Here is a 25447-nt window from a genome sequence, read left to right as displayed (position 1 = left end):
TGGGCTCATTATTAAAACGACGTTGGATTAGTTCTCGGTCCTTTCTTCGCCAGGTGTGTTGTTCTAATAATTCTTTCCTCTCCTCTCCTCCCTTCAGACCTTCACTTTGTGCCATAAGCCAAATTTATGATTTTGGTTTCAATAACATCACCAATGGCGATGCTCTCTCTACGATCTCCAAGCTCTATGCCGCTCATTTCTTCCTCTGTTTCTCATATATGCTCGAAACCCTTCTTTCAGTTACCATCATCTTCGAATTCGATTGCTTCTGTTCCTCTTACCAAATTAAAATCCATTTACACTTCCGTTTTGCCGATCTTTAGACCCCGCTTGGTTTCCGCGAGAGCAGCCACTGGAGCCACCGATTCAGTCATAGATTACAGAGAAGATATCGGTGAGATTCTCGGCGATGTCTCCATCTTCACTGCTTCTGGCCAGCGTGTGCAATTTAGTGATCTCTGGGAACAGAACGATGTATGTTAGAATCGAATCGATGTAAAGAAGACTTCTTTTAAATTCTTTTTCAGATATTAGCGTTTGATGAATTGTGTGTGTTTTGTATATTCAGGGAATCGCTGCTGTTGTGCTTTTGAGGCATTTCGGATGCGTTTGCTGGTAAATTGATTTGATTTACGAATTTTCTGAAAATCGAGTATTGTTTTGTTGCTGGTAAATTGAACTGATAATTGAATTTGGTTTCTTTTTTTTTATTTTTAATATGGAAGTTGGGAACTTGCTACTGCTTTGAAAGAAGCGAAACCGAGATTTGATGCAGCTGGTGTTAGATTGATAGCTGTTGATGTTGGAACTCCTGATAAGGCTCGTATACTTGCTACTCGGGTATACTATAAATCTTTCTCCTTTTTCTTTAAAATATATATAATCCCAACTCAGTAAGCTCATGGATATATGCTATCTTGGTATCTACGTTATGTTGGCTTTGCATATCTGCTGATATGTGCCTCCAAATTCATGAGTCGAGGATGGGACTAAACCAAGTCTTTTGTGCTACAATTCATTAAAACTAATTGTTTCTTGCTTGGTCTTTGTAAACCTTCAAATGAGAAGTGGGTGAGTGATCATGAGATACCGAACAGGGAAAAGTTAGCTAGATTTCATCCTCCGTTCAAGTATTTTTCATTGCTTTATATACTGTACTTTTGGAGGCTCATAGCATTAGATCAGAAATACCATAATAATAGCAAAGTTCCCAACTTAGAAGTAGGAGTTTCTCCTGTGGTTGAATACACAAAAGATTAGAAAGATTAAAGATGATAACAGGGAAAGGATACTTCTGAAATTTTGAAAAACTCAAGACACCGCTTGCCAATACGTTATTGCTCAACCGAGATAGTGAGAATCTATTTTTTTTTTTCTTTTTCTCAACAACAACTTTCCATTAACCAAAAGTATTACAACCAAACCAAAAACGCATTACATTCACCTCTAAAGATTTGGACCACAAAACAAATGCAATGGTTGATCAAGTACAACCCTGGAACACTAGACGGATCCAACGCTACCTAATCGAGAACCATTACATTTTTTAACCACAATGAGATAGATAACACACCACAACTCAGAGTGAAATCATCTCTTAAACCACCTAAATTGACCTAATGACACGAAAACAAATACTAACACAGAGAAAGCCAAAACTAATCCTGAAGAGCAAATCAAAACCAAGCTATGAGCTCCTCATGATCAGCGTGTAGAACTTGACCCAATAGCATCAACACCCAGAGGCGCATCAACAGAAAAGTTAGGAATTCCCGGCTTTCAATGTTTCGGTCATAAACCTAAAACGGACAATACATCCGACTGAACCGACCAAGAGACAAACACAACCAGCAAGAGCTAAAGCTTTTCCATACTAATCATACTAGACCAGAATGCTAAACGATTCAAGATAAGAGATTGAAGCACATAGTAACATATCATCACCTCCGGGTGCGTATCCGGATTGGCCATATCTCAGCTGCTTTGTTATCTCGCTACTTGGTCGGAAAGACACCGGAAGTTGAGAGAAACTCTAATCATTTTTACAAAAAGATTAAGAGAAATTACAAAAAAAGTCCAAAGCAATCTAAAAACCCTAGATCTACAGCCGCCGCCGATTGATTCCGTTTTGCCTCTCTGCCGCCCTAGGCTTTCGCCGGCGGTGTGAGAGGGCTCTGCTTTCTTCTTTCTTTGTCGTCTCGTCATAGTAGTAGCAGTAGGTGACCCGTTTCTCTTCCTCTCCGGCGTGCTAAGGAGCAGTCCACTGAAGTGCCGTGCCGGTGTGGTGGAAGACGAGATCTCGGCTCGCCTTTCAGTGATTGTGGTGGTTCGTAGCTGCTCTGGGCGTCTTTCCTTGCAGTTTCGGGGAATCGGATCTGTGATTTGGATTGTGACCGTCCGCTTTCTCCATCCTTTCGCCGGAGAAGCTAGCTGTTCGGAGGTTCTTGGTCGAGTCGGGTCTTAGCGTCTTCAGGTTGTCGAGGAGACTTCAAGGTGTGTCGGTGACCGAGATTTGCGGATGCCCACAAAGCCGACGGTCTCTAGTGAGAGTCTAATTAATAGTAATGTTTTTCATTGTTTTAGTTACCTTTTCCCATGGAATGTCTCTATGCGGATCCTGAACGCAAGGTAAATTAAACGTACATACCTTGTTTTTCTAGATGTCTTTAATTATGATATGATGGTGATTGAAAATTTGGGATGGCTTTTCTTAAATGTGCAGGCATACGATGTTCTTGGATTATACTACGGTTTAGGCCGCACTTTCTTCAATCCAGCTAGTGTATGAACCGCCTCTGACATTTTTTTTACCGTTTTGATTGTGTATATATATTGTTTCATAGTGAAACATATTAGAAACTTATCTTATTGCAGAAAAAGGTCTTCTCAAGATTTAAAGAGATTCGTGAAGCTACAAAGAATTACACCATAGAAGCCACTCCTGAAGACAGAAGCAGTGTGTTGCAACAGGTTCTTTTTTTTTGTTTGTTTAGTTCTTCAGTAGGAAAAAAAAATTTATAGATGAAGTTGTTTGTTTTTTTTGGTTTGATCATTAGTTGTCTCTTCTTCTATCAGGGAGGTACGTTTGTATTCAGAGGCAAGAAACTGTTGTACGGTCGAAAAGACGAAGGCACTGGAGATCATCCATCTCTCGATGATGTTATCAATGTCTGCCGCAAAACCGCTGTTGCTTGAAACATATTTGATCATAACTCTCTCTAATTTGTTTGTCCTAAATACTTCAAATCACTGTATAGGTATGAAATAGTGTCTGTCTATATTTCTTAAATTTTGGATAAAGTATCAACACAAATACAATATATGTCCCCAAGTCCAGTGTTCTCCGCTCTTTTAGTTTGGAAGATGTCGACAATTCATTGAAACCAAACCACACAAGTCTTTTCTTATGTAAGACAAGACAAATGTTTGTTTTTGTATTGGCATAAAATTTTGTCTTTTTGGTTAGTGCATAGAAAATGGGTTTGTTATTATTTGAACTCTGGCACGTTGGATATATTAGCACATTTTTTAACAATATAAACAAACATATCTGTACGTACTTGTTTGTGATTGTGATATGAGTCTTCTTTCTTAGCTATTCTTTCTGATAATATTATTTTGTCGGGGAAAAGTAAAAAGAAAGAATAATATCTTGACGATACGAATTATACGATTATAATACTACTGGATTAAATACCTTAATGTCATATTATAGTCAAACAATTATAAGAAAAATCGCAAATGCGGTGTGACATGAATAAGCATGAAACCTTGGTCTTACCATATAAAGTATTTTAAGGCTGAAAAACGATTAAAACGCAAATTATGAAAGTGACTATTGTATCGTAAATAATATAAAGCACCTACTTTTGTTAAAATCAAATTTTAATCCCCAAGAATCAAGATAGTGACATAGACATACTAATCTACCAAATCTCTATAATGCGCAGAGCCCAAGAACACAACTAACGTGCGCATTAATACCCGGCCGAAAGACGAAGAAGATCACTCACAAGTCACAAGGCAAGTTTATAATTTTTGTTCATACTAATAATAATACTCATCGTCACGTGAAAGCTTCGCTCTTCTTCAGCCTTTTTGAAACAAAAAAAATATCTCCAATGCCGGTTAATCACCGGTTTAGTAACCGGTTACTCTTCCTCCTCCTCCTCCTTCTAAGTTTCGAAACGGCACGGCGTTTGGTCTCCGGTGACCCAAACGACGAGTCGTGCTTAACGAATCTACGTCAGAGCTTAGAAGATCCGGCGAATAACCTCCGTAACTGGACAAAATCCTTCTTCTCAAACCCTTGCACCGGCTTCGCCTCTCCCCTCCACGGAGTCACTTGCAACAACGGCAGGGTTTACAAACTCTCACTAACGAACCTCTCTCTCCGTGGCTCAATCTCTCCGTACCTCTCTAATTGCACGAATCTCCAATCCCTAGATCTGTCTTCAAACCAGATCTCCGGCGAGATCCCGCCGCAGTTACAGTACCTCGTTAACCTCGCTGTTCTTAACCTCTCCTCTAATCGTCTCTCCGGTGAAATCTCGCCGCAGCTAGCTCTCTGCGCTTACTTAAACGTCATCGATCTTCACGGTAACAAACTCTCCGGCCAAATCCCGTCGCAGTTGGGGAGCCTCGCGAGGTTATCAGCGTTCGATGTCTCTGATAACAAATTATTCGGTCAGATTCCGGCGAATCTGGCGATGAGAAACGGGAACTTGCCGAGATTTAACGAGAGCTCGTTTACAGGGAACAAGAAATTGTTTGGGTATCCGTTGGAGGAGATGAAGAGCAGAGGATTGTCGATAATGGCGATCGTTGGGATTGGGCTTGGGAGTGGAATCGCGAGCTTAGTGATTAGCTTCACTGGGGTTTGTATATGGTTGAAGATCACTGAGCAGAAGATGGAGGAAGAAGAAGGAAAGATTAGTCACTCTATGCCTGATTACTAATTTAATTAAATCACATTATTAGTCTTTTTTTTTTTTTTCCAATTTTTCACTTTGAATATCAAAAGCTAAAGATACAAAAAAATAGGAGATCTAATTATTTAGATGCTTTGATCATATGTAGATGTTTGGTTATCTTTGGGTACATATAATATTAACAAAATCACAAGTTTTATTGGTTACAGTTTCTTATTTTCTATAATCGTATTAACTATTAAGTGTTGTTTTGTTTTTTGTTAAGAGACTCTGTAATTTGTAACGGGATTGGCTTGGACTTGTGCTGATTTGGATATGTTAGTGGATAGTAACTACTTAGTCATCATGACATCATTGGCTTAATTAAGGGCAATAGATTAACTTTTCATTAAATTGTCGCGCCGAAAGGCTAGTCAAACCTTGCTTCGAGAACTTAAAGCTTTTTAATGTCAAGTACAGTTATGACCCCACGTAATCATGGACCGATCCTTCTCTTTCTCGTTTAATTATAACAAATCCATATTTATGGCCGGGTTTTGTTGGGGTGGCTTGGAGCCTGTGCTTCGGTGTTTGCATAGCATAATTAATGACCATCCATAAGTAGAAGTGATCTTTGACCCAAACAAAATGAAGAAGAAGAGAGATCTTTGGTTTAAGTTGTTCAATGATAATAATAATGCATTAATTTGATTAATAATGATCGTTGGATTAATTTGATTTAGATATCTCAGCTTAGTGGCGCCAACTGCTTCAACAGGCCTAACAAGCGCTGAATAAAGCCCATCAGACATCTGGCCCAGGTCCGAATTTGTTTCCTTTCAGTAAACGACGACGTTTTGTTTAGTTGTGGGCGGACAAGAAAATGCGTGAAGCCGATGGACAAATTCATAAAAATGCTGTTACCGTTTACGAGATGCATAGATTCTCTCCGATAGTCGAGTTTCTTCTCAGCAAACGCCAATTTTTCTTACCTTCTTCTCAAATCCAGTCTCGCTTTGACTTGAATCGCAGAAGTTTTCACGTTTCTAAAGCTCTCGAAGATAATTTCCGGAGAAGCAACGGGATCGGTTTAGTCTGTCTCGAGAAGAGCCGCAACGAGCGTACGAAGAACTCCAAGTACGATGAATTCGCGAGTGATGTCGAGAAATCATACAGGATTCTTAGGAAATTTCATTCTAGGGTTCCGAAGTTGGAACTCGCGCTTAACGAATCCGGTATTCAACTCCGACCCGGGTTAATCGAACGGGTTCTGAGTCGTTGTGGTGATGCCGGGAATCTAGGTTACAGATTCTTCGTCTGGGCGGCTAAGCAGCCTGGTTACTCTCACACTATCGAAGTTTATAAATCGATGGTGAGAGTTTTAAGTAAAATGCGTCAATTTGGAGCGGTTTGGGGTTTAATCGAAGAGATGAGGAAGGAGAATCCTCAATTGATTGGACCTGAATTGTTTGTGGTTTTGGTTCAGAGGTTTCCGTCTGCGGATATGGTTAAGAAAGCTATTGAGGTGCTCGACGAAATGCCTAAGTTTGGTTTAGATCATGATGAGTATGTATTCGGGTGTTTGCTTGATGCTTTGTGTAAGAACGGTAGTGTTAAAGATGCTGCGAAGCTTTTCGAGGATATGAGATTGCGGTTTCCGTCGAATTTGAGATATTTTACTACGTTGTTGTATGGTTGGTGTAGGGAAGGGAAGATGATGGAAGCTAAACATGTTTTGGTTCAGATGAAGGAAGCTGGTTTTGAGCCTGACGTTGTTGATTACACCAATTTGCTAAGTGGGTATGCTAATGCTGGTAAAGTAGCAGATGCTTATGATCTTTTGAAAGATATGAGAAGAAGAGGATTTGAACCGAATGTGAACTGTTACACTGTTTTGATCCAAGCATTGTGTAAGGTGGATAGAATGGAGGAGGCGATGAAGGTATTTGGTGAGATGGAGAGGTATGAATGTGACGCTGATGTTGTGACTTACACTGCGTTAGTTAATGGGTTTTGCAAATGTGGAAGAATCGACAAGTGTTATATTGTGTTAGACGATATGATTAAGAAAGGGCTCATCCCGTCCCAACTCAACTATATGCATATCATGGCGATTCATGAGAAGAAAGAAAGATTTGAAGAGTGTTTGGAGCTGATGGAGAAGATGAAGCAGATAGGGTATTATGCTGATCTTGGCGTTTACAATATCGTCATCAGATTGGCTTGTAAACTAGGAGAAGTTCAGGAAGCTCTTCGATTATGGAACGAAATGGAAACAAACGGGTTGAGTCCTGGAGCAGATTCGTTTGTTATTATGATCGATGGTTTAACAAGCCAAGGTGTTTTACTCGAAGCCTCTGATCACTTCAAAGAAATGGTATCTCGAGGATTGTTATCCGTTTCTCAATACGGATCTCTGAAGTCATTGCTAAATACCCTTTTAAGAGACGAGAAGCTGGAAACGGCGAAAGATGTTTGGAGTTGCATCACAAGTAATGGGTCTTGCGAGCTGACTGTATCGTCTTGGACAATATGGATCCATGCCTTGTTCTCAAAAGGTTATGAGAAGGAGGCGTGCTCTTATTGTCTTGAAATGATGGAGATGGACTTCATGCCGCAACCAGACACATTTGGTAAACTTATGAAGGGGTTGAAGAAACTGTATAATAGAGAATTCGCTGCAGAGATTACAGAGAAGGTGAGGAATATGGCAGTTGAGAGAGAAATTAGTTTTAAGATGTATAAGAGAAGGGGAGTGCAAGATTTGACCGAGAAAGCTAAATCTCAAAAAGAAGGGAAGAAGAAACAGAGGAGTCAATAAAGAATACCGAAGGACCATTTTTTTTTTTTTTGGTTCAGTGTAACACTTCAATTTATGATTGAGAACGAAGCACTCTGGTGGTTGTTATCAAGTAGTCAGAAGAACAACAATAGATTTGAAGAACAAAAGATTTGAAGAACAAAAAAAATATCAAATACCTCGAAAGAGATGAAACTAGTGTGTCTTCTTCATCTTTTGTGTTGAAAGCTGAGACCTTTCCAATTGTCTCTGTGCGCAGACGGTAGAGTCTGAAAAGTTACTTAAACCAATACTGTCACCAGAAGAAGCTCCAGGTACTAGTAGGACACATACTTGTGATTTCTTTTGTTATGTATGTATATGGCTCGCATAGTTAGTTGCTCGTGTTAATTAGAAATTTCTGTAACGGCAGTGTGTGTACATGGAACTTATAGGAAGAATTTGGAATTCATCTTAGCATCAGGCTTAAAGCGCATGAATAGAATGCATGTTCACTTCTCTTGTGGCTTAAAGTGATTAGTGGTTAGATTTTGTTGTTTCTGCTTTATGATTACATATGCACATTTATCTGATTCCAAATTTACATGATTTCTGGCCAAGGCATGAGGAGGAATGTTGATGTTTTGATCTTCCTCGACATGAAGAAAGCTTTGAAGGTATTACTCTAGCATGAGACCTTGATTCTGTGTCTTAAAATTTAGTGATGTTGTCCATCAGAGATTCAACATTTCAGTAATACTTGTGAATATATATCCAGATGGGATTGCGTTCTACATGTCAGACAACAAACTGATTTTGACTGAAGGCATTGATGGTGTAGTGTCGATTACTTCCAGAAGATTGAGTCTTGGCCTGGTCGGCAGTCCATCAAACACCATGAGAAGATTCACAGTCTTGGCGTTCATACACATATGTTTCTGACTCTTGGAAGATTTGCTCATCCGATTTGAATGATCTGATGTCGAACATGAATCTTAATTAATTTAATTAGTTCACCCATTTAGAGATACTTGTTTGAAAAAACTGCAACTACATCTTCGTGAACTTTAAATTCCTAAGGTTTATGTATAAGTTGTGTAACTCGTAGTCAAATATTCGTAGCTGCTTTTCTTTGTTTACCTTAGTCCAAAAGTTTAATCTTCTGTTTGTTAGTACAACCATTAAAGTAACAGTCCCTCCCTTGTTTAAGTTCTATATTCACGACGTTTTTATATCCAATAGCAGACATTTTTTACTAATGAGCAAAAATGAACAAGTGTTCTATAGAAAACTTGTATCCGTCATCGTAGCTGGGCAAACCAGCCATTGTCCAAAAAAATACAAACCAAAAAACACAACAAAACAACAGATAAAGTCTTAACGATCCAAAGTAAAGATAGGCAGAAAGGGAGAGACATGTCAAGATCCAACAGATTAGTCGACCTCCTCGATCTTAGGGCCAGCACCCCCTGGAGCAGGAGGAGCATCTTCGTCCATACCATGGGGACCTGGACCACCGGCTTCACCACCAGCTCCTTGGTACATCTTGGCGATGATTGGGTTGCAGATACTCTCCAATTCCTTCATCTTGTCTTCAAACTCGTCAGTTTCAGCCAACTGGTTACCCTCGAGCCACTGAATCGCCTGCTCAATGGAGTCCTCGATCTTCTTCTTGTCTGCTGCGGGAAGCTTCTCACCAATCTTCTCGTCCTGGATGGTGTTCCTCATGTTGTAAGCGTAGTTCTCAAGAGCATTCTTGGCTTCAACCTTCTTCTTGTGCTCCTCGTCCTCAGACTTGTACTTCTCTGCCTCTTGAACCATCTTCTCGATCTCATCCTTGGAGAGACGACCCTTGTCATTCGTGATGGTGATTTTGTTCTTCTGTCCGGTGGTCTTGTCCTCAGCAGATACGTTGAGGATACCATTAGCATCGATGTCAAAGCAGACAGTGATCTGAGGGACACCACGAGGAGCCGGAGGGATTCCGGAGAGCTCGAATTTACCGAGAAGGTTGTTGTCCTTGGTTCTGGCTCTCTCACCTTCGAACACCTGGATCAACACGCCGGGCTGATTGTCTGAGTAAGTGGAGAAGACCTGCTCCTTCTTGGTCGGGATGGTTGTGTTTCTCTGGATCAAAGTGGTCATGACACCACCAGCAGTTTCAAGACCGAGGGAGAGAGGAGTGACATCAAGCAAGAGAAGGTCTTGAACCTTTTCGTTTCCTTCACCGCTTAGAATAGCTCCCTGGACGGCTGCACCGTATGCAACAGCCTCATCAGGGTTGATAGACTTGCAGAGCTCTTTACCATTGAAGAAATCTTGGAGAAGCTGTTGAACTTTGGGGATACGGGTGGAACCACCGACAAGAACAACTTCATGGACTGAGTTCTTGTCCATCTTAGCATCACGGAGACACTTCTCAACAGGCTCCATACACTTCCTGAAAAGATCCATGTTAAGCTCTTCGAATCTAGCACGGGTGATTGGAGCAAAGAGGTCAGCTCCTCCATAGAGAGAGTCAATCTCGATGGTCGTTTGCGCCGTGGAAGAAAGAGTTCTCTTTGCTCTCTCGCAAGCTGTTCTCAGCCTCCTAAGGGGTCTTGCGAGGCCAGTGATGTCCTGCTTGCTCTTCCTCTTAAACTCTTGAACAAAGTGGTTAACCATTCTGTTATCGAAATCTTCACCACCAAGATGAGTATCTCCAGCAGTAGCCTTGACCTCAAAGATACCTTCTTCAATTGTAAGAAGAGAGACATCGAAAGTGCCACCACCAAGATCAAAGATCAGAACGTTCTTCTCTCCAATACTGGTGGCCTTCTTGTCAAGACCGTAGGCAATGGCAGCAGCAGTGGGCTCGTTGATGATTCGCAGAACATTCAAACCAGCGATGACACCAGCATCCTTTGTGGCTTGACGCTGAGAGTCATTGAAGTAAGCAGGAACGGTGACCACAGCGTTCTTGATAGTGGTGCCAAGGTAAGCTTCACTAATCTCACGCATCTTAATGAGAACCATGGAAGAGATCTCCTCAGCGGCGAACTGTTTCTCTTCACCCTTGTAGTTGACTACGATCATTGGTTTCTCAGCAGTTCCAGAAGAGATGACAGTGAAAGGCCACAACTTCCTGTCGCTTTGGACAGATGCGTCACTGAATCTACGACCAATCAACCTCTTTGCATCTGTCAAAATTAAACAAAACAAAAATCAATAGACCGAACATAAAAATCAAAATCAAAGTGGACATTACGGACCAAATCATCAAACTTAAACTAAAATTCTTTGGTCAGAGAAGATAAAAATCATAACTTCAACAAATCCACAGGAATAGTAATAATGGTACAACGCAAAGAAGTAAATTAACTCAAACCCTAAAAGTCATCCTATGCAAACCCTAAAAATTCGTAATTTAACTCAAACACGAAACACCGAGAGAATGAAAAGCAGAGTATGTAATAAGATCAGAGAGTAAACATACCGAAGACAGTGTTAACAGGGTTCATGGCGACCTGGTTCTTAGCAGCATCTCCGATCAACCTCTCGGTGTCGGTGAAAGCGACGTAAGACGGCGTGGTTCGGTTACCTTGATCATTAGCAATGATCTCAACACGGTCGTGTTGCCACACTCCAACACAAGAGTAGGTGGTACCAAGATCGATACCGATCGCAGGACCTTCTCCCTTACCAGCCATTGTTATCACAAAGCTTTTAGCTTATCAAGAAGAAAGAGACGAAAAGTTTTTAGAGCTTAGGTTTTTAGGTTTTTAGAGTTTTGTGAAAAAGAGCATCCAAGTCTTGGTTTATATAAAGGTTGAGAGAGTCAGAGTTATGTTTCCAGAATGTTCATCTAATGTGTTATTCATCGTTAGATTAGGTTTGAGATTGATCGGACGGTTGTTAAGTGAGAGAGATACCTATTTACAATTCCTAAAGGAAAAAAGTGATATTGTCCAAAAACGGAAAAGCGCGTCTGGGAGAATTGGAAAACTGCTCCAACGTTCATAATTGCCACGTTGTATGTAAACTATCATCAGTAGTGGGCCTATAAGAGATTTCTATACGCAGTCAGTGGGCCGTTGTGAGGCTTTTCTTTTACTGGTTGGGCATTATAGCTAGAAAAGCTTATTTACTTTTAATTTTTTTTTTTGGGGCTAAAACAGATTAGTCTATAATTTGAAGCTGAGAAGTGTCGGCAAAACGGCAAGAAGTCTAATTTGTTAGTTAGATGCGCATAAACCAAGACGGCGACGTTTTGGTAGTAACGCACTCGATAATAACAAAACACTAGGGGACGAAGCCCTTCTTTAGTAAAATTTTTAGTGGAGCTACTGACACAGAACAGAAGAAGCAATTTTGCGGATCTGATATCTTTAGATCCGAACATCGTTTATTTGAAATCGTTGATTCAAGGTATGTCATACTTTTATTTTTTTTTTTGGGGGGGGGGGGGGGGGGTTCTAGTTAGCGTGTTTGATGGATCTATCAATTGGTATTGATTTGTTTTTTGCGGATTTCATGTTGAGCTTGGTGAGTTCTTGCTATTATGTTACTGTAATGATACAATGAACTTTGTTCGCCAAATCTGTTTTGTTCTATCTTTCGTGGATCTTATTTTTAAAAATTGATTCCATATCTGGTAAAAAAAAAAATTGGAAGTAGCTAACGCGGAATCAAATTTCTGAAATCTGTGTGTCTTGAATTTGTGTCGGTAATGGTTAAATCCAGGAGTGGCGTGTATTAGAGAGCATAAAAGAACATAGAGTGTGGATGAATCAATTCTAATATGTCTATATATTGGTTTGAAGGTCTGAAAAAAAAAAAAAAAAAAAGGATTTGAGGGATCTAAGCCATGTCAAAAAGGCAAGTAACGAGGCGTGTAGGGGATAGTGGAAGCTTTCCGTTTGTAGGAGCTTTGCATTCAAAATCTCGTTCGTCTCCTCTGTTATCTGTTTGCCTTGTTCTCGTGGTATGATGATGATGGTTTGTACTTCAGTGTAATCTCTAATAATAAAATTCGCTTCGTAGGATATAAAACTGATTGTTTTTTTTTTTTTTCAAATGTTTTACAGGGAGCATGCCTTCTCATTGGTTATGTTTACAGTGGTCCAGGTGTGTATATCTATCTATCTTCAACTAAGTATATAATAAGATGCATGTCTTTTTTTTTTTGCTTGTGATTCTGATTTGAAAACCCTAATGGACATTTCCTGTGTTTACAGGTATGTTCAAAAGTATCAGAGAAGTTAGCAAGATCACAGGTAATTCTTGTTTCTCATCTTCGAGACATGTGCTTATGATATTGCTTAAATTATGATAATCCGGCAATACTTGATATTAACTTTCGAAACTCTCTACAGGTGATTATTCTTGCACATCAGAAGTTCAAAGAGCTATTCCTGTTCTTAAAAATGCGTATGGAGATAGCATGCGCAAAGTCCTGCATGTGGGTCCTGAAACATGCTCAGTGGTCTCGAGTCTGTTGAACGAAGAAGAGACTGAAGCATGGGGTGTTGAGCCGTATGATGTAGAGGATGCAGACTCTAGCTGCAAAAGTCTTTTACACAAAGGCCTTGTACGTGTGGCTGACATCAAATTCTCTCTGCCTTACCGGTCAAAGTCGTTTTCACTTGTGATTGTCTCAGATGCTTTGGATTACCTCTCACCCAGGTACCTGAACAAAACCGTTCCTGAACTTGCAAGGGTTGCTTCAGATGGTGTTGTCCTTTTTGCAGGTAACTAAAACCTAACCATCTAGTAAGAAAACAAAAAACCCTGAGATTAAGAGATATAAATCCAGTCTGATGACACTTAATCTTCATCCATTATAGGTAACCCTGGTCAACAAAAGGCTAAAGGTGCGGAATTGTCCAAATTTGGGCGACCGGTAAGTTCACTTGAACCATGTTCTTGTCATGAATTAACCAATACATTCACCAATTCAGAGATGTGGGTTAGCTCTATACTTCTCCGTCTGCTAACTTGATGCAATCCCAATGTTTTGCAGGCTAAAATGCGTAGCTCGTCATGGTGGATCCGTTTCTTCTCACAGACGAATTTAGAGGGAAATGAAGCAGCAAACAAGAAATTCGAACAAGCAGCTTCCAAGAGTTCATATAAACCAGCTTGTCAAGTTTTCCACCTCAAGCCATTACATTAGTACACTATATTATTACTGGTTCTTAAAACATCAAACCAGATATATCTCATCTCTGTTAAATGCGCCTTTTTCACTACAGAAAGAAACACAAAGTGCCACAAATTGTTAACAATTCTCAACTATTTGATTCATAATTTACCTATTTAATAAATTAGCCTGCATCTATATGATATAAAGGTATAACATTATCTGATAAAATCTGGTACTCTTGTTGCTAGTTCGCTAACTGTATGGTCGATGAGTCAATTTGAGATCATCCTAACTCATTTGGCTCATTCGATTATACCTGTCCCAAGGTTAGAGAAGGCTCGATGCAACTCTACAAGTGGAGAAGACTAAGAGGCCCCTTCTATTTGAATTGGTTGATAGAGGCCCAGGCCTAATAATAAAATTGTATGAATGGACAGTATAATAGTGGCCCACGTTACACAAGAAATACTCGTGTAAGTTTATTATTTTCTTAATTCATTGGTAAGTTGAGCCGAAACACAGTGCATAGTTTTGTTGATTATGTATGTAAACCTATATAGCAGCTAAATGTGTCGTTTTCCAATCTATATTTGGTTTCAAAACTTGGGAACCATTTGCCAGAACAGATAAAATGAAAAGACAATCAAACAAAATACAGCATATATAGATTTATGAATATGGAAAAGGATAGGGAGAGAGACAAATAAAAACTGGTATAAAGACATAAACACAAGTCGACCATACTGTTTGTTAACTTGGTATCCAATGCAGGTGGGATTTTCTTGTTTTCACTTTTTTTTTTGTTTGTTTGTCAAGTTTGCTTCGATATGAGTCATATGACCTACCCAATTGTCATATAACACCAACTTGTATATCTATGTATACAACACCAATTTTGGATTAAGTCTCTTTCATGATTTTAATCGCTTTCAACTCTTAATTTTTATAAAACCTTGAAAATATATAACCGAAACATAAACTTCTTTTGGATGCTTTATTCTTGAAAATATATCCACGGAGTGAAATTTCAATTTTCAACCCCCTTGAGGAGAGTTATAGGCTAAAAAACTAACAGTTTTTTTAAAAAAGGCTATTTAAAATTGGGTTAGCTTGTTCAAAATATGGTGCAATTGAGAAAATTCTATGTATATATTTAGTAATAAATAAATAAAAAAAAATGATGAAGGAGGAGGTAGAGACGTGAGGGGAGGCACATGGAGATGCAGTAGAAATAGGGTTGAAGAATATGCATGTGAAATGTATAGGTTATAAGACCCTACCCACCCCAAGTCCCTACATCATCAACAACATTTTGTGACAACCATCGTGATCTTTCTCTTTTTCAATCTTTTTTGTTTTTCTTAATTTCCACTATTCATGTTCCAAGAATTTAAAGCGTAGGCCCCATTTAATACTCTCTCTAAACCTGATATGTATATTTGTTTTTGTTTTTCACTATTATTATTAGCGTGTTAAAACTTTTTTTTTTTATTCTACATAATTTCTATTTTTTTTGTTCTGTTTCTAATGTTGTAATATAAAAATGGGAATATATCTAACAACTCTGTGTTATATTCATAAAAATATTCATATGGTGTTCTAGCTTGATTCTTCAAAATATCGAGTCTAAAGAAGCTGTAATGATATAGTGGATGATTGCATTTTATGAGTTGATATGATATCTTTTTGGTTGTTTCAGAAAACAACAGAATCAAGAACAAGATGATGATAATGATGAAATGATCAATACCGAAATATATGGCTTCATCATCTTCTATATATCACATGTGATTTTCAATGAGTCGTATTGCGTTCTATCAATTATTATGAGTTGTTATACGATGACCCATTTTTATCGCACCAATCAAATCAATTTGAGCTTTCTAAAATGATAAAATCTTATGAAATACGTCTCATTTAATTATTAAGAAATTTCAAAAGTGGGTCTATTAAATAAACCATAATATACAAAATTATATCTTTGAATTAATAACGATTTCCTGACGTCGAATATTTTTTTTCTTTCAGAGAAACAATACCTACCAAAGAATATTCCAGTTAAGTTAGTTAATAGTTGGAGTCAAACTTAAATCACACAAAATCGCCTAAAAATCTGGGGGCATAAGTTTATAACCAACGGCTACCAACATTGGCTTTGATATCGTCCACTTGATTTTCTTATGTTAATATAACTCAATGTGATGGATTAAATATTAAGTTGATAATTAAATCACTCATTTTAAATCATATTTTTCATTAACCACTTTTTAGGAAATTTTTCTTACAGATAAAAAAAATCCCATGTTTAAAGAAATATTTGCGCGTCCTACTAATATATATCGATGGAAACAAGAAATTACAAGTTCGATCAATCTGTCGATTACAAAACGGAAACATCCTGATCAGTCAAAAAAACATATTTGGATGAATATGATCCCACCAAGCAAATAAGTTTCAGTCGATATGAATATCGAGGAAGGAAATAAATAAATAATGACGGACCAAGACATTTGGGACTACTAGAGTTTAGGGAGCATAAATGGCCCTATTCGGCTTACCCTCTTTCGTATAAACTAATGTGTTTTACATGTATAAATGTATATGCATACGTATACATGATCGATCTAATGGGCTCTTAAGGCGATTTGATGTCGGTATGGCATCACACCACCATTTGATCCCTACTCCACTTGTCTCTCTTCCCTTTTCGTGTATGTCATTTCCTTGTTCTTCAATTTTACGTTTACCACCCTATTTTATTTTCAATAATATTATTATATAAGTCAACGTTGACACTTCACTACAGAATCTGATGACAAAATCTCACACAATGCTCACAACTTTAATCAACAAAATTACTCACATTCTGCAGAAAGAGAGTTTTACCAAACTATGAAGCATTGTCCTACCAAACAAAAAAAAAAACTATGAAGCATTGAGTTAATCACTATCCAACTCCATAGAGTGAAATATTAAAAAAATTTATGATATTTGCGTTTTTTTTTGTTTTTAATTGTTATGTTTGGTCCCTAAAAGGATGGTCATAATAAGGACGGTCCGGCGGTGACGGAAACGCGTAAAGACTAATCATTTTAGTATTACTAAATATCATTATTTTAATTACTCATAATTATATTTCCTTTCTCATCCCGACTAATTTGTAGAATTATTATTTAATATACTTAGTTATATCCTAGAAAACAAACAAAGAAATTAAGGGAAGAAGCTCAAAATGTTATGGATGTATATAGAATTGGATTTTGTAAATTATTATAAAGTATCCATGGTACGAAGATATATGTGTGAATGCAATAACAAATAGAAAATTCAATAATGGGTCATTCTTATTTTCAAATAGAAACAATAACTATGCAATATATTAATTATTTATTTTTATCAAATAATAGCTGATTAATTATTAACGATCGCATTAAATAAACTGAAAAGAAGTTGTCTCACATGTCCTAGCGAATATTTACTAAAACTATGGTCATATGTCTGGACGGTCAAAAAAGTCTCTCTAGTTTCTGATTCTGCTGTGTTAAACTTTTTTATTTTTTGGGATTAAATGTCGTAAGATTATTATCTATATATACGTCCCAACAGACCCATTACTTCTCCAACCATATCTCACTCTTCACCAACTTTAAACCCTAATTCAGGATCTCTTTTTTTCTTTTCTCTCTATCTCTCTATCTCTTCCCACATTAATCTTTTCTACTACCATAATCTCTTGACTGAAAATCAGAAAATGAAACAGCTTTCGACAAAAGTGACAAGCAATGGTCATGGACAAGACTCATCCTACTTCTTGGGATGGGAAGAGTACGAGAAGAATCCTTACGATGAGATCACGAACCCTAATGGGATGATCCAGATGGGTCTTGCCGAAAACCAGCTATGTTTCGATTTAATCGAGTCATGGTTAGCTAAGAACCCAGACGCAGCTAGTCTGAAGAGGAACGGTCAATCCATTTTCAAAGAGCTTGCTCTCTTTCAAGACTATCATGGCATGCCTGAATTCAAAAAAGTAAGCTTTCTTTAATGAGAATCTAACGAGTATCACAAGTAAGAAATCCATTTCTCAATACTGATGGACATTTTCTATTATTTTTATAGGCTATGGCTGAGTTTATGGAGGAGATAAGAGGAAACCGAGTCACCTTCGACCCGAAAAAGATTGTTTTAGCAGCTGGTTCAACCTCTGCGAACGAGACTCTTATGTTTTGTCTTGCAGAACCGGGCGATGCTTTCCTCTTGCCTACTCCTTACTATCCAGGGTAAATTACACTTCTAACCATATCCCACTTTAATTGGATACCAAGTAAACCCATTAAATACCTATGCTTACGTTTAGGCTTTATATGGTTACAGATTTGATAGAGATCTTAAATGGAGAACCGGAGCTGAGATTTTACCTATTCACTGCTCGAGCTCTAATGGCTTCCAAATCACGGAAGCGGCTCTGCAACAAGCTTACCAACAAGCCCAAAAACTTGATCTCAAAGTCAAAGGAGTTCTTGTCACGAATCCATCTAACCCACTTGGCACTGCGCTGACCAGACGTGAACTCAACCTTCTCGTTGACTTCATCACTTCCAAAAACATTCATCTCATCAGCGACGAGATATATTCAGGCACCATGTTTGGGTTTGAACAGTTCATAAGTGTAATGGATGTCTTGAAAGACAAGAAACTCGAAAACACCGAGGTTTCAAAACGAGTCCACGTCGTCTATAGCCTTTCCAAGGATTTGGGACTCCCTGGTTTCCGTGTGGGAGCGATCTACTCCAACGACGAAATGATCGTTTCAGCAGCTACAAAAATGTCAAGTTTCGGTCTTGTTTCTTCTCAGACACAATACCTTCTCTCTGCCTTGCTCTCTGACAAGAAGTTCACAAGCCAATACCTCGAAGAGAACCAGAAACGCCTCAAGTCGAGACAGAGACGCCTCGTGTCTGGTCTTGAGGCTGCGGGGATTACTTCCCTGAGAAGCAACGCGGGTTTGTTCTGTTGGGTCGACATGAGGCATCTCTTGGATACAAACACATTCGAAGCAGAGCTTGAGCTCTGGAAAAAGATTGTTTACAACGTGAAACTAAACATCTCGCCTGGTTCGTCGTGTCACTGCACCGAACCGGGTTGGTTTAGGGTTTGTTTCGCTAATATGAGCGAGGATACACTCGATTTGGCCTTGAAGAGGCTCAAAACTTTCGTAGAGTCCACAGACTGTGGACGAATGATATCAAGAAGCAGCCATGAAAGGCTCAAGAGTTTGAGGAAGAAGACAGTCTCTAACTGGGTTTTCCGGGTTTCATGGTCCGATCGTGTACCTGATGAACGATGAAAATATTCATCTCCCTAAGTTTGAGACGACGAACACAAAAAAAACTTCACGGTTTTTTCTTTTTCTTTATTTCCTTCATTTTTTATATTTTGGGAAAGTATTTTTCATTTTCCAAGATATCTATAATCATATCATTATATATGTAATATTCATTTATGTTTGGGTGAGTTTTTATGCAATTTTTCGGTGTAAAATTGTTATATGTTGTTATATGTTTTTAAAGTGCACTCAGTCCGAATGTGGATTTGCAGTGGTTATATATATAATATATATATCCCCGTGTAATTTAAGTGGAAGTTTGCATGTATTTATTGTACACATAAATATGTAATTCACTCTTTTTAATATATATTATATTTTTGAATTCGTAAACATGGGTTTCTTCAATATCTAGTTTTCAATTGGTTAAGTGCTTAAGTTTCATGTGATAATTCTCCTTTGACTAGTAGTCTATAATGATCGTTAGCGTTGGTTAAGGACGTTAGTTAAGGCATAAGACAAGGAGGCTTAATTTAGTGTCATGTAACTTGAGAAATTAATCATTATATGGTATTGGCGGGAGTTGGTCAACTGAAAATAAGCAAATGGGGAAAGTCAAAGGTAATGTCACTTAGGTGAATCAAGATAGATGGCATGATCGATCTCTTTGTCGAATATGTTCGATGAAGCCTAATTATTTGAATTGGCTAATAAAACTTTGATGATTATTAAAGGGAGAAAGTATAGCTTATAAACTCATATAGTAAGTTTTGAACTTAGCATTTGACTAGGTACGTTGCATTGTACAAGAATGTCCACGTCACATATTGTTTTCTTGAACCAATTACAAGTTTACAACGAAGATAACTTTTCTTTTAAACAAGACTTACTCTACATGGTATCAGAATGAAAGTAATTAATGAGCAACTTTGAGCAACTTATGAGAAAAAAAAGAAAGAAAAAAATTATGACAAGATTAGTACTATGTTTCAATGATTCCAATAATCGAAATCAATAATTTTGGGAATTGAAAGGCTCCAATCATTTGAAGAGAAAAGGCGTTATAACCATTATATTTCATTTGTGTAATTATTTGCCGAGGGATAAAGTAGAGGATAAAGTGTCATATCATGGGCTAATCATTATTGTATAAGAAGATACCGGTCAAAGGTAAATTATGCTAAGCCTACTAGAACATAAATACTAGAAAAATAGAAAAAGTGCCATGAACCTTTGTTGGTACTACGAAATATATAATACAACTTTAGTAACCGATTTTATTTTTAGTTTTTAGCATGATACGCGGCTATACCGGCCGTAACGGCAAATGATCCTTACATGTGAACAGCATTAATTTGGTGGTTGAGTCTCACACAATCTGTCTGAATTAATTAATAAATCGATTTAAAAACTTATTAGAGATAGTATATAGTAGTATGTAGTAGAAGTACGTACTTTGACAAATAAGACTACAATTAAGAGATTGAGAATTTGGTTGGATTTGAGAATCCGGGATGAGTAATACTGATTAAGTATTGTACTTGAAAAGTCTTAGTTGCATATGACCGACCATAACTATATATACAAACTCAGAATATGAAGTCGTTGTACCAGAAAAGTTTCGTCACTAATCATGCCATCATGGTCATAGTCTAATCTTCGCAAATATTTTAAGTAAAGAATTAGGTACGTCAACAAAGCTACATACTGTACTAATCCTAGAAAATGGCTAAGTGGTATATTGATATGATCTATAAAATTGTGACTTGTTAAATATGTGTGAATGTTAAATCCAAATTGTAGTGTACTATTTAATGAATATCCATCCTCAGGGAGAAAGCGGTACGGTTATATATGTTTTTTTTTCTGTAAAAATGTTAAAACTGTTATATTACCTTATTTTCCAAAACTGTAAAATTTGGTTGATGTGTTAGTCCACGGTATTTCGGATTATAGTAATTTTTAAATTTTTTGTTGCCATGGTATCAATCGTATATAAGAACAAATAGGTCACGTTTAACGTCTTTGAAGTAGATATATAGATTGTGTTCATTTATCTTTATCAACGTCTTGTAAAGTAGATATGGATTATGTAACATGCATGTCAAGTTTGAACCAAGCTTTCAGTCACGTGGGCTTCACGAGTAAGGCCATATATAACTGCACATGCCATGACACCAAAACATATAACATCTCTTATACATACACATAAATAGTGATCAAATATATATGCATAACAAAATATGAACTGTAAAATTTTTGGTGTTTTCTCCATATTTGACTTCGACCACTGGACAAAATCATTTGAATTTTAAATTACATCAATTATACGCGAGGACCCCTTTGATGTTCTTCATGTATGCATGAGGGGTCATCTACGCATGGCATTTCTATTTACATTACACATATACATTCTTGATGCATACATTATACATAAACAACGTAGTGGCAAGAAGAATAGTCGGAGTTAGAACTTCATATATTATAAGCTCTAATATACCATGTGGGTCACGTTAGCTTTCTCGTACTTGATGCATAGCTTATGAATCGAGAAGTCACTTAGCTATTTTTTAATATACGAACATATTTTAACATTTAATATAGAACTTAAATGAATAATGTGCTTTATATATACACATCCACTTAATATGTGCACGATTAAGAAGATTCATCGCACATTTGTTACGTAAGAAACAAGTATCAAATCACACAAAGATTCGTTTCTTTGGCTTAGATGCACCGTCATGAATTATAATATAAAGTCGATATTATTAATACTCATGGAGTTTATCAATCAATGTTCATCCTCTTCTTCCCATCTTTTCGAACATTGTTTACCCAAATTAATCTCTCTTTTTATTATTTTCTATTCTTTGACCTTTTAGCTAATTGTTTTATTGAAGGATAATAAATATAGTCGGCTCTTCCTCCCTTTCAACCTAAGTAATTTAGTGACGCGATGACTCGATGCTTAATTCTCACATTCAAAACCACGACAAGAGTAATTTTCGTTTTGAAGTCGTATTAAATGGGCTTTTATGGGCCGTACGAGACCTATATTGTTGATACCTTGTAAATGTGCCATTGCCATATGTTTTCACTTTTCCGTTACAAATGGGCTTTAACGGGCCTTGCAAGTTTTTTGAACGCGAGTTGGAATCTATGTTTTTTTTTGGTTGGCTTGGAATTTTGTGGGGATATTTAAATAGAAAATAAAATAATCAAATTGATACTTTATTTTTAAAAATTTATAAGTTGAAAAATAAAAATGTATTTTATTATTTAATTTAAAGTAGCTGGACATTTTTCGAGTACCAATCTTTTTTTTCCCCCATATGCAGATAACAAGAAATGGCCAAATCTCATATAGTAATGGAAACAATATTTTAAATTCAATCAATAAAAAGTTAAAACATATACAAAACAAATCAGACAGACGCGACATTACTCCCATTTCCACAATCAAACATTTTCCATTATTTTATGTAAATAAAAAACAAATTTCCTAACTTTTAAACGGACAGAAAACAGAAACACAAAAGTTGAAAAGATAACTATTATTATAAAATAACAAAAATCAAGGTTAATAATATTAACGTGTTAGTGAGTGTCAGCATCAGCTGCATTATATATATATATATATATATAAAGCAAACAAATTTTATAATTATTAAGTACGTTGGTTCCTTTTTGACAATGGTCCAATTTTAATGGTTAAACAAAGAAATAAATATCATTAAATTATACAAAAATGTCGTCGCGAGGCGAATTGTCGCGAGGCTAATCAAGGTTTTATATGGTGTTGTTTTACTTATCGTCTAGAGGTTTGACAGAATGTACCATTAATTAATCAATGCATTAAAGTATTAATCGCAAGTGAATCCGTATACTATTATTCGCATAGTCTCTCGTTCATATATCGTTTTGTTTCTTGATTTCTTCTCAATGATAATTATTCCGTTTTCCTTCTTTTCATATATTGCTTTTTACGTCGACCCAATATGAAGGACCTAATTATATAATTACTTTCTGAAAAATATATATTTATTTTCAGTTAAGCATAACTATATATTGGCCAATGTGGAAATGAAGATTATAAAAAAAAATCCGTATCTTTGGCAAATGTTTATCAAATATTATTTATTTATCCTTTATAACGTTTTACGTGTATATATATTGATAGGGCATTTCGGTAGGTAGATGAGAAATGCTTTAATAGAAACTATAAAGGGTCCCAAACTATAAAAGGTATACGGCTACGCTAAGTGTAGCATGCAAGTCCATTGTCAAGACACGTCCTGCCATCCACTGATGCAAGTGCTTACATACATATAATCTTCATCACTATCTCTAGAATCTCCTAATTTTCCTCCCTAGATTACGATTTTTTGTATTTAATTAATTAGTATCTTTAATCCTAATTGTGGATTTGATTTATATATTAATTAGAAGAGGATAATCCCATAAGATTTGTCGTTTTTCTGTTTGTAGAGAATGTTTGGAACATACAGAATGACTTGTCTTTCAATTATTCTTTTGAAAACACACTTTTATTTCATTGTCCGTAAGCGTATGTGTATGTACAAAACTGAGACTAAAAAAAGTCATTCTTCTTCTTAATTATTATATATTTACGTATAGTACCAATGAAGCACGGTTACATACAACCCATAATTATAATGTCATTTCCTAGAAATAAAAATATAAAGCTATATATAAAATGTACTGGACTGTTAGATATTGTTTGGTTAACGGGTTGTCATATCAAAAACCTTTTTGATGTGTGCATCTGCATGAATATCTCCAATCTCATCAATTTTTTTTTTTTTTTTTTTGTAATTATGGTTTGCCAAACAAAACCTATATATGTATATATATAGTAGATATATCTATTCCATTTATGTACAATATTTATTTTTAATAAACAGATTTTGGAAACGATTATAAAAATATGACACAATTATTTACGTAATAGTATAATGTGAACACCAAGTTAGTCCCGTACGTATGTTAGATCATGTGAACTATTGAAATTGACATCTTGCAGATTTTTAGTACTAATTGTCTTTCTCTGAGTGGGTTGATAAACCCATCTAATATATATATCTAGCCTTTTTAAAGTCAATGTAGAATACGAATGTTTCGTCTCTAGACGTATAAAATATAAATAACTAATTCTTTTTACTGGTTAATATTGTTGAAACCTAATGTTGATGCACGTGAGAATATATATAATTTACAAAAATCCCTAAAAAAAAATAAAACAACAAGCATGCGCACGAAAGAAAAAACAAAGATAGAAGAGAACCGTAACTTTTCCAACCAAAGTTTATAATTGACTAACATTCAACCAAAAAAAACAAAGGATTTTAATTGAATGGGTAGGGTTCGAAACCAAAAATCTATGTTCATCTACACAAACTTTGACCATTTGAACTAACAGATTCTTGAAATTGTGTAAAAATTTAAATGAAATTGGCCTAAGACGGTTGCATTTTCTCCAAAAGGATATGTACGGCTTTGATCGGAACGGATAGGAGCCGGAACTCAATCTTTGGATTGTAGGTCGTCGTCACTAAACTTCTAACGCTTAGTTTATACGATCGGTGAAAATCTAGTAGAAAATTTAATTTAATCAAACAAGAATGATATTTTTCCGAAGAAATGAAGACAAATGATACATGTTTTTCTTTTTTCCCACACCAAACAAAATTGGTATAAATGAAATGATTTTATTTGGAGGTTTGAATGGGCAAAGATATGTGCCAAACTCAAACAGGAAAAAGAGAATTTTGGGTGACATCATTTGATTCTGTGATCTTCAAATTCTCAAACTGACTAGGGAGAGTTTTGAAGCTGTACGTATACCTTCGTTGAATGGGTAAGACAACTCTTCCTTTTTTTGTTTCATTTATTTATCATCATTGATTAACGATCTATGATACAAGAGGAACCATTTCATTATAAAGATTTTAATTATTTAAAAAACATTAACGGTTTCCAGCGACATTGTGCATGCATTGCAAACCGAACAGATCCAAGTCTTATTGAACCGGGGAAAAAGATATCTTTAAATTAATTAAATACTACTAATTATGTAAGAAATATAAATGGCAATTAAGTAACATTTATATATATAGTTGTGCATACACACACATATGTGTATTCGAGTGTTTGTCGGAGTATCTCTGATCAGACGAAGCCATATAGATCCGACCATAGACGTGTCCATCTTACACCATTCTTTTAAATTAGTTTAATAATTCTTTTTGTTGGTCGACAATTTATACTTATTTATATGATAATTC

General features: G+C 36.6%; 4 protein-coding genes and 2 pseudogenes across 7 annotated transcripts; 5 read left to right on the top strand and 1 right to left on the bottom strand.

Annotated features, from left to right (window-relative positions):
• The first annotated feature begins 48 nt into the window (after positions 1-48).
• On the top strand, positions 49-3331 carry LOC104762773 (thioredoxin-like protein AAED1, chloroplastic). 2 transcript variants are annotated; one of them, XM_010486130.3, is made up of 7 exons: positions 49-474; positions 569-615; positions 726-840; positions 2584-2628; positions 2723-2782; positions 2875-2970; positions 3076-3331. In XM_010486130.3, exons 1-7 carry the CDS (start codon positions 127-129, stop codon positions 3193-3195), a joined length of 831 nt encoding a protein of 276 aa, XP_010484432.1. In that variant the 5' UTR covers positions 49-126; the 3' UTR covers positions 3196-3331. The 2 variants fall into 2 exon arrangements, with proteins under 2 accessions (XP_010484432.1, XP_010484433.1); XM_010486131.3 differs by lacking the exon at positions 2584-2628 and having other exon boundaries at positions 52-474.
• A 433-nt stretch (positions 3332-3764) lies between these two features.
• LOC104762772 (receptor-like protein 57 pseudogene) lies at positions 3765-5139 on the top strand (annotated as a pseudogene). The gene has a single exon (XR_015588528.1). The product of XR_015588528.1 is annotated as a receptor-like protein 57 pseudogene (transcript).
• Positions 5140-5779: 640 nt separating this feature from the next.
• Positions 5780-8849, top strand: LOC104762769 (putative pentatricopeptide repeat-containing protein At5g65820 pseudogene; annotated as a pseudogene). Its single transcript, XR_015588527.1, has 3 exons — positions 5780-8024; positions 8311-8366; positions 8468-8849. The product of XR_015588527.1 is annotated as a putative pentatricopeptide repeat-containing protein At5g65820 pseudogene (transcript).
• Positions 8850-8915: 66 nt separating this feature from the next.
• LOC104762770 (heat shock 70 kDa protein 2-like) lies at positions 8916-11508 on the bottom strand. The gene is made up of 2 exons (XM_010486128.2): positions 11165-11508; positions 8916-10868 (listed from the first exon to the last, which is right to left on the bottom strand). Exons 1-2 carry the CDS (start codon positions 11376-11378, stop codon positions 9124-9126), a joined length of 1959 nt encoding a protein of 652 aa, XP_010484430.2. The 5' UTR covers positions 11379-11508; the 3' UTR covers positions 8916-9123.
• A 331-nt stretch (positions 11509-11839) lies between these two features.
• On the top strand, positions 11840-13994 carry LOC104762768 (putative pectin methylesterase CGR3). The gene is made up of 7 exons (XM_010486124.3): positions 11840-12096; positions 12492-12652; positions 12756-12795; positions 12906-12944; positions 13044-13418; positions 13515-13570; positions 13691-13994. The coding sequence occupies exons 2-7, from the start codon at positions 12536-12538 to the stop codon at positions 13841-13843; spliced, it is 780 nt and encodes a 259-aa protein (XP_010484426.2). The 5' UTR covers positions 11840-12096; positions 12492-12535; the 3' UTR covers positions 13844-13994.
• Positions 13995-17440: 3446 nt separating this feature from the next.
• LOC104762767 (1-aminocyclopropane-1-carboxylate synthase 5-like) lies at positions 17441-19499 on the top strand. Its single transcript, XM_010486123.2, has 3 exons — positions 17441-17843; positions 17933-18093; positions 18188-19499. Exons 1-3 carry the CDS (start codon positions 17565-17567, stop codon positions 19158-19160), a joined length of 1413 nt encoding a protein of 470 aa, XP_010484425.1. The 5' UTR covers positions 17441-17564; the 3' UTR covers positions 19161-19499.
• The last annotated feature ends 5948 nt before the right edge of the window (positions 19500-25447 follow it).

The sequence above is a fragment of the Camelina sativa genome, chromosome 18, assembly GCF_030686135.1.
Source record: "Camelina sativa cultivar CO46 ecotype springtype chromosome 18, ASM3068613v1".
Lineage (NCBI taxonomy): Eukaryota > Viridiplantae > Streptophyta > Magnoliopsida > Brassicales > Brassicaceae > Camelina > Camelina sativa.
The sequence above is the reverse complement of the archived record's forward strand: the minus strand, read 5'-3'. Positions and strand labels throughout refer to the sequence as shown.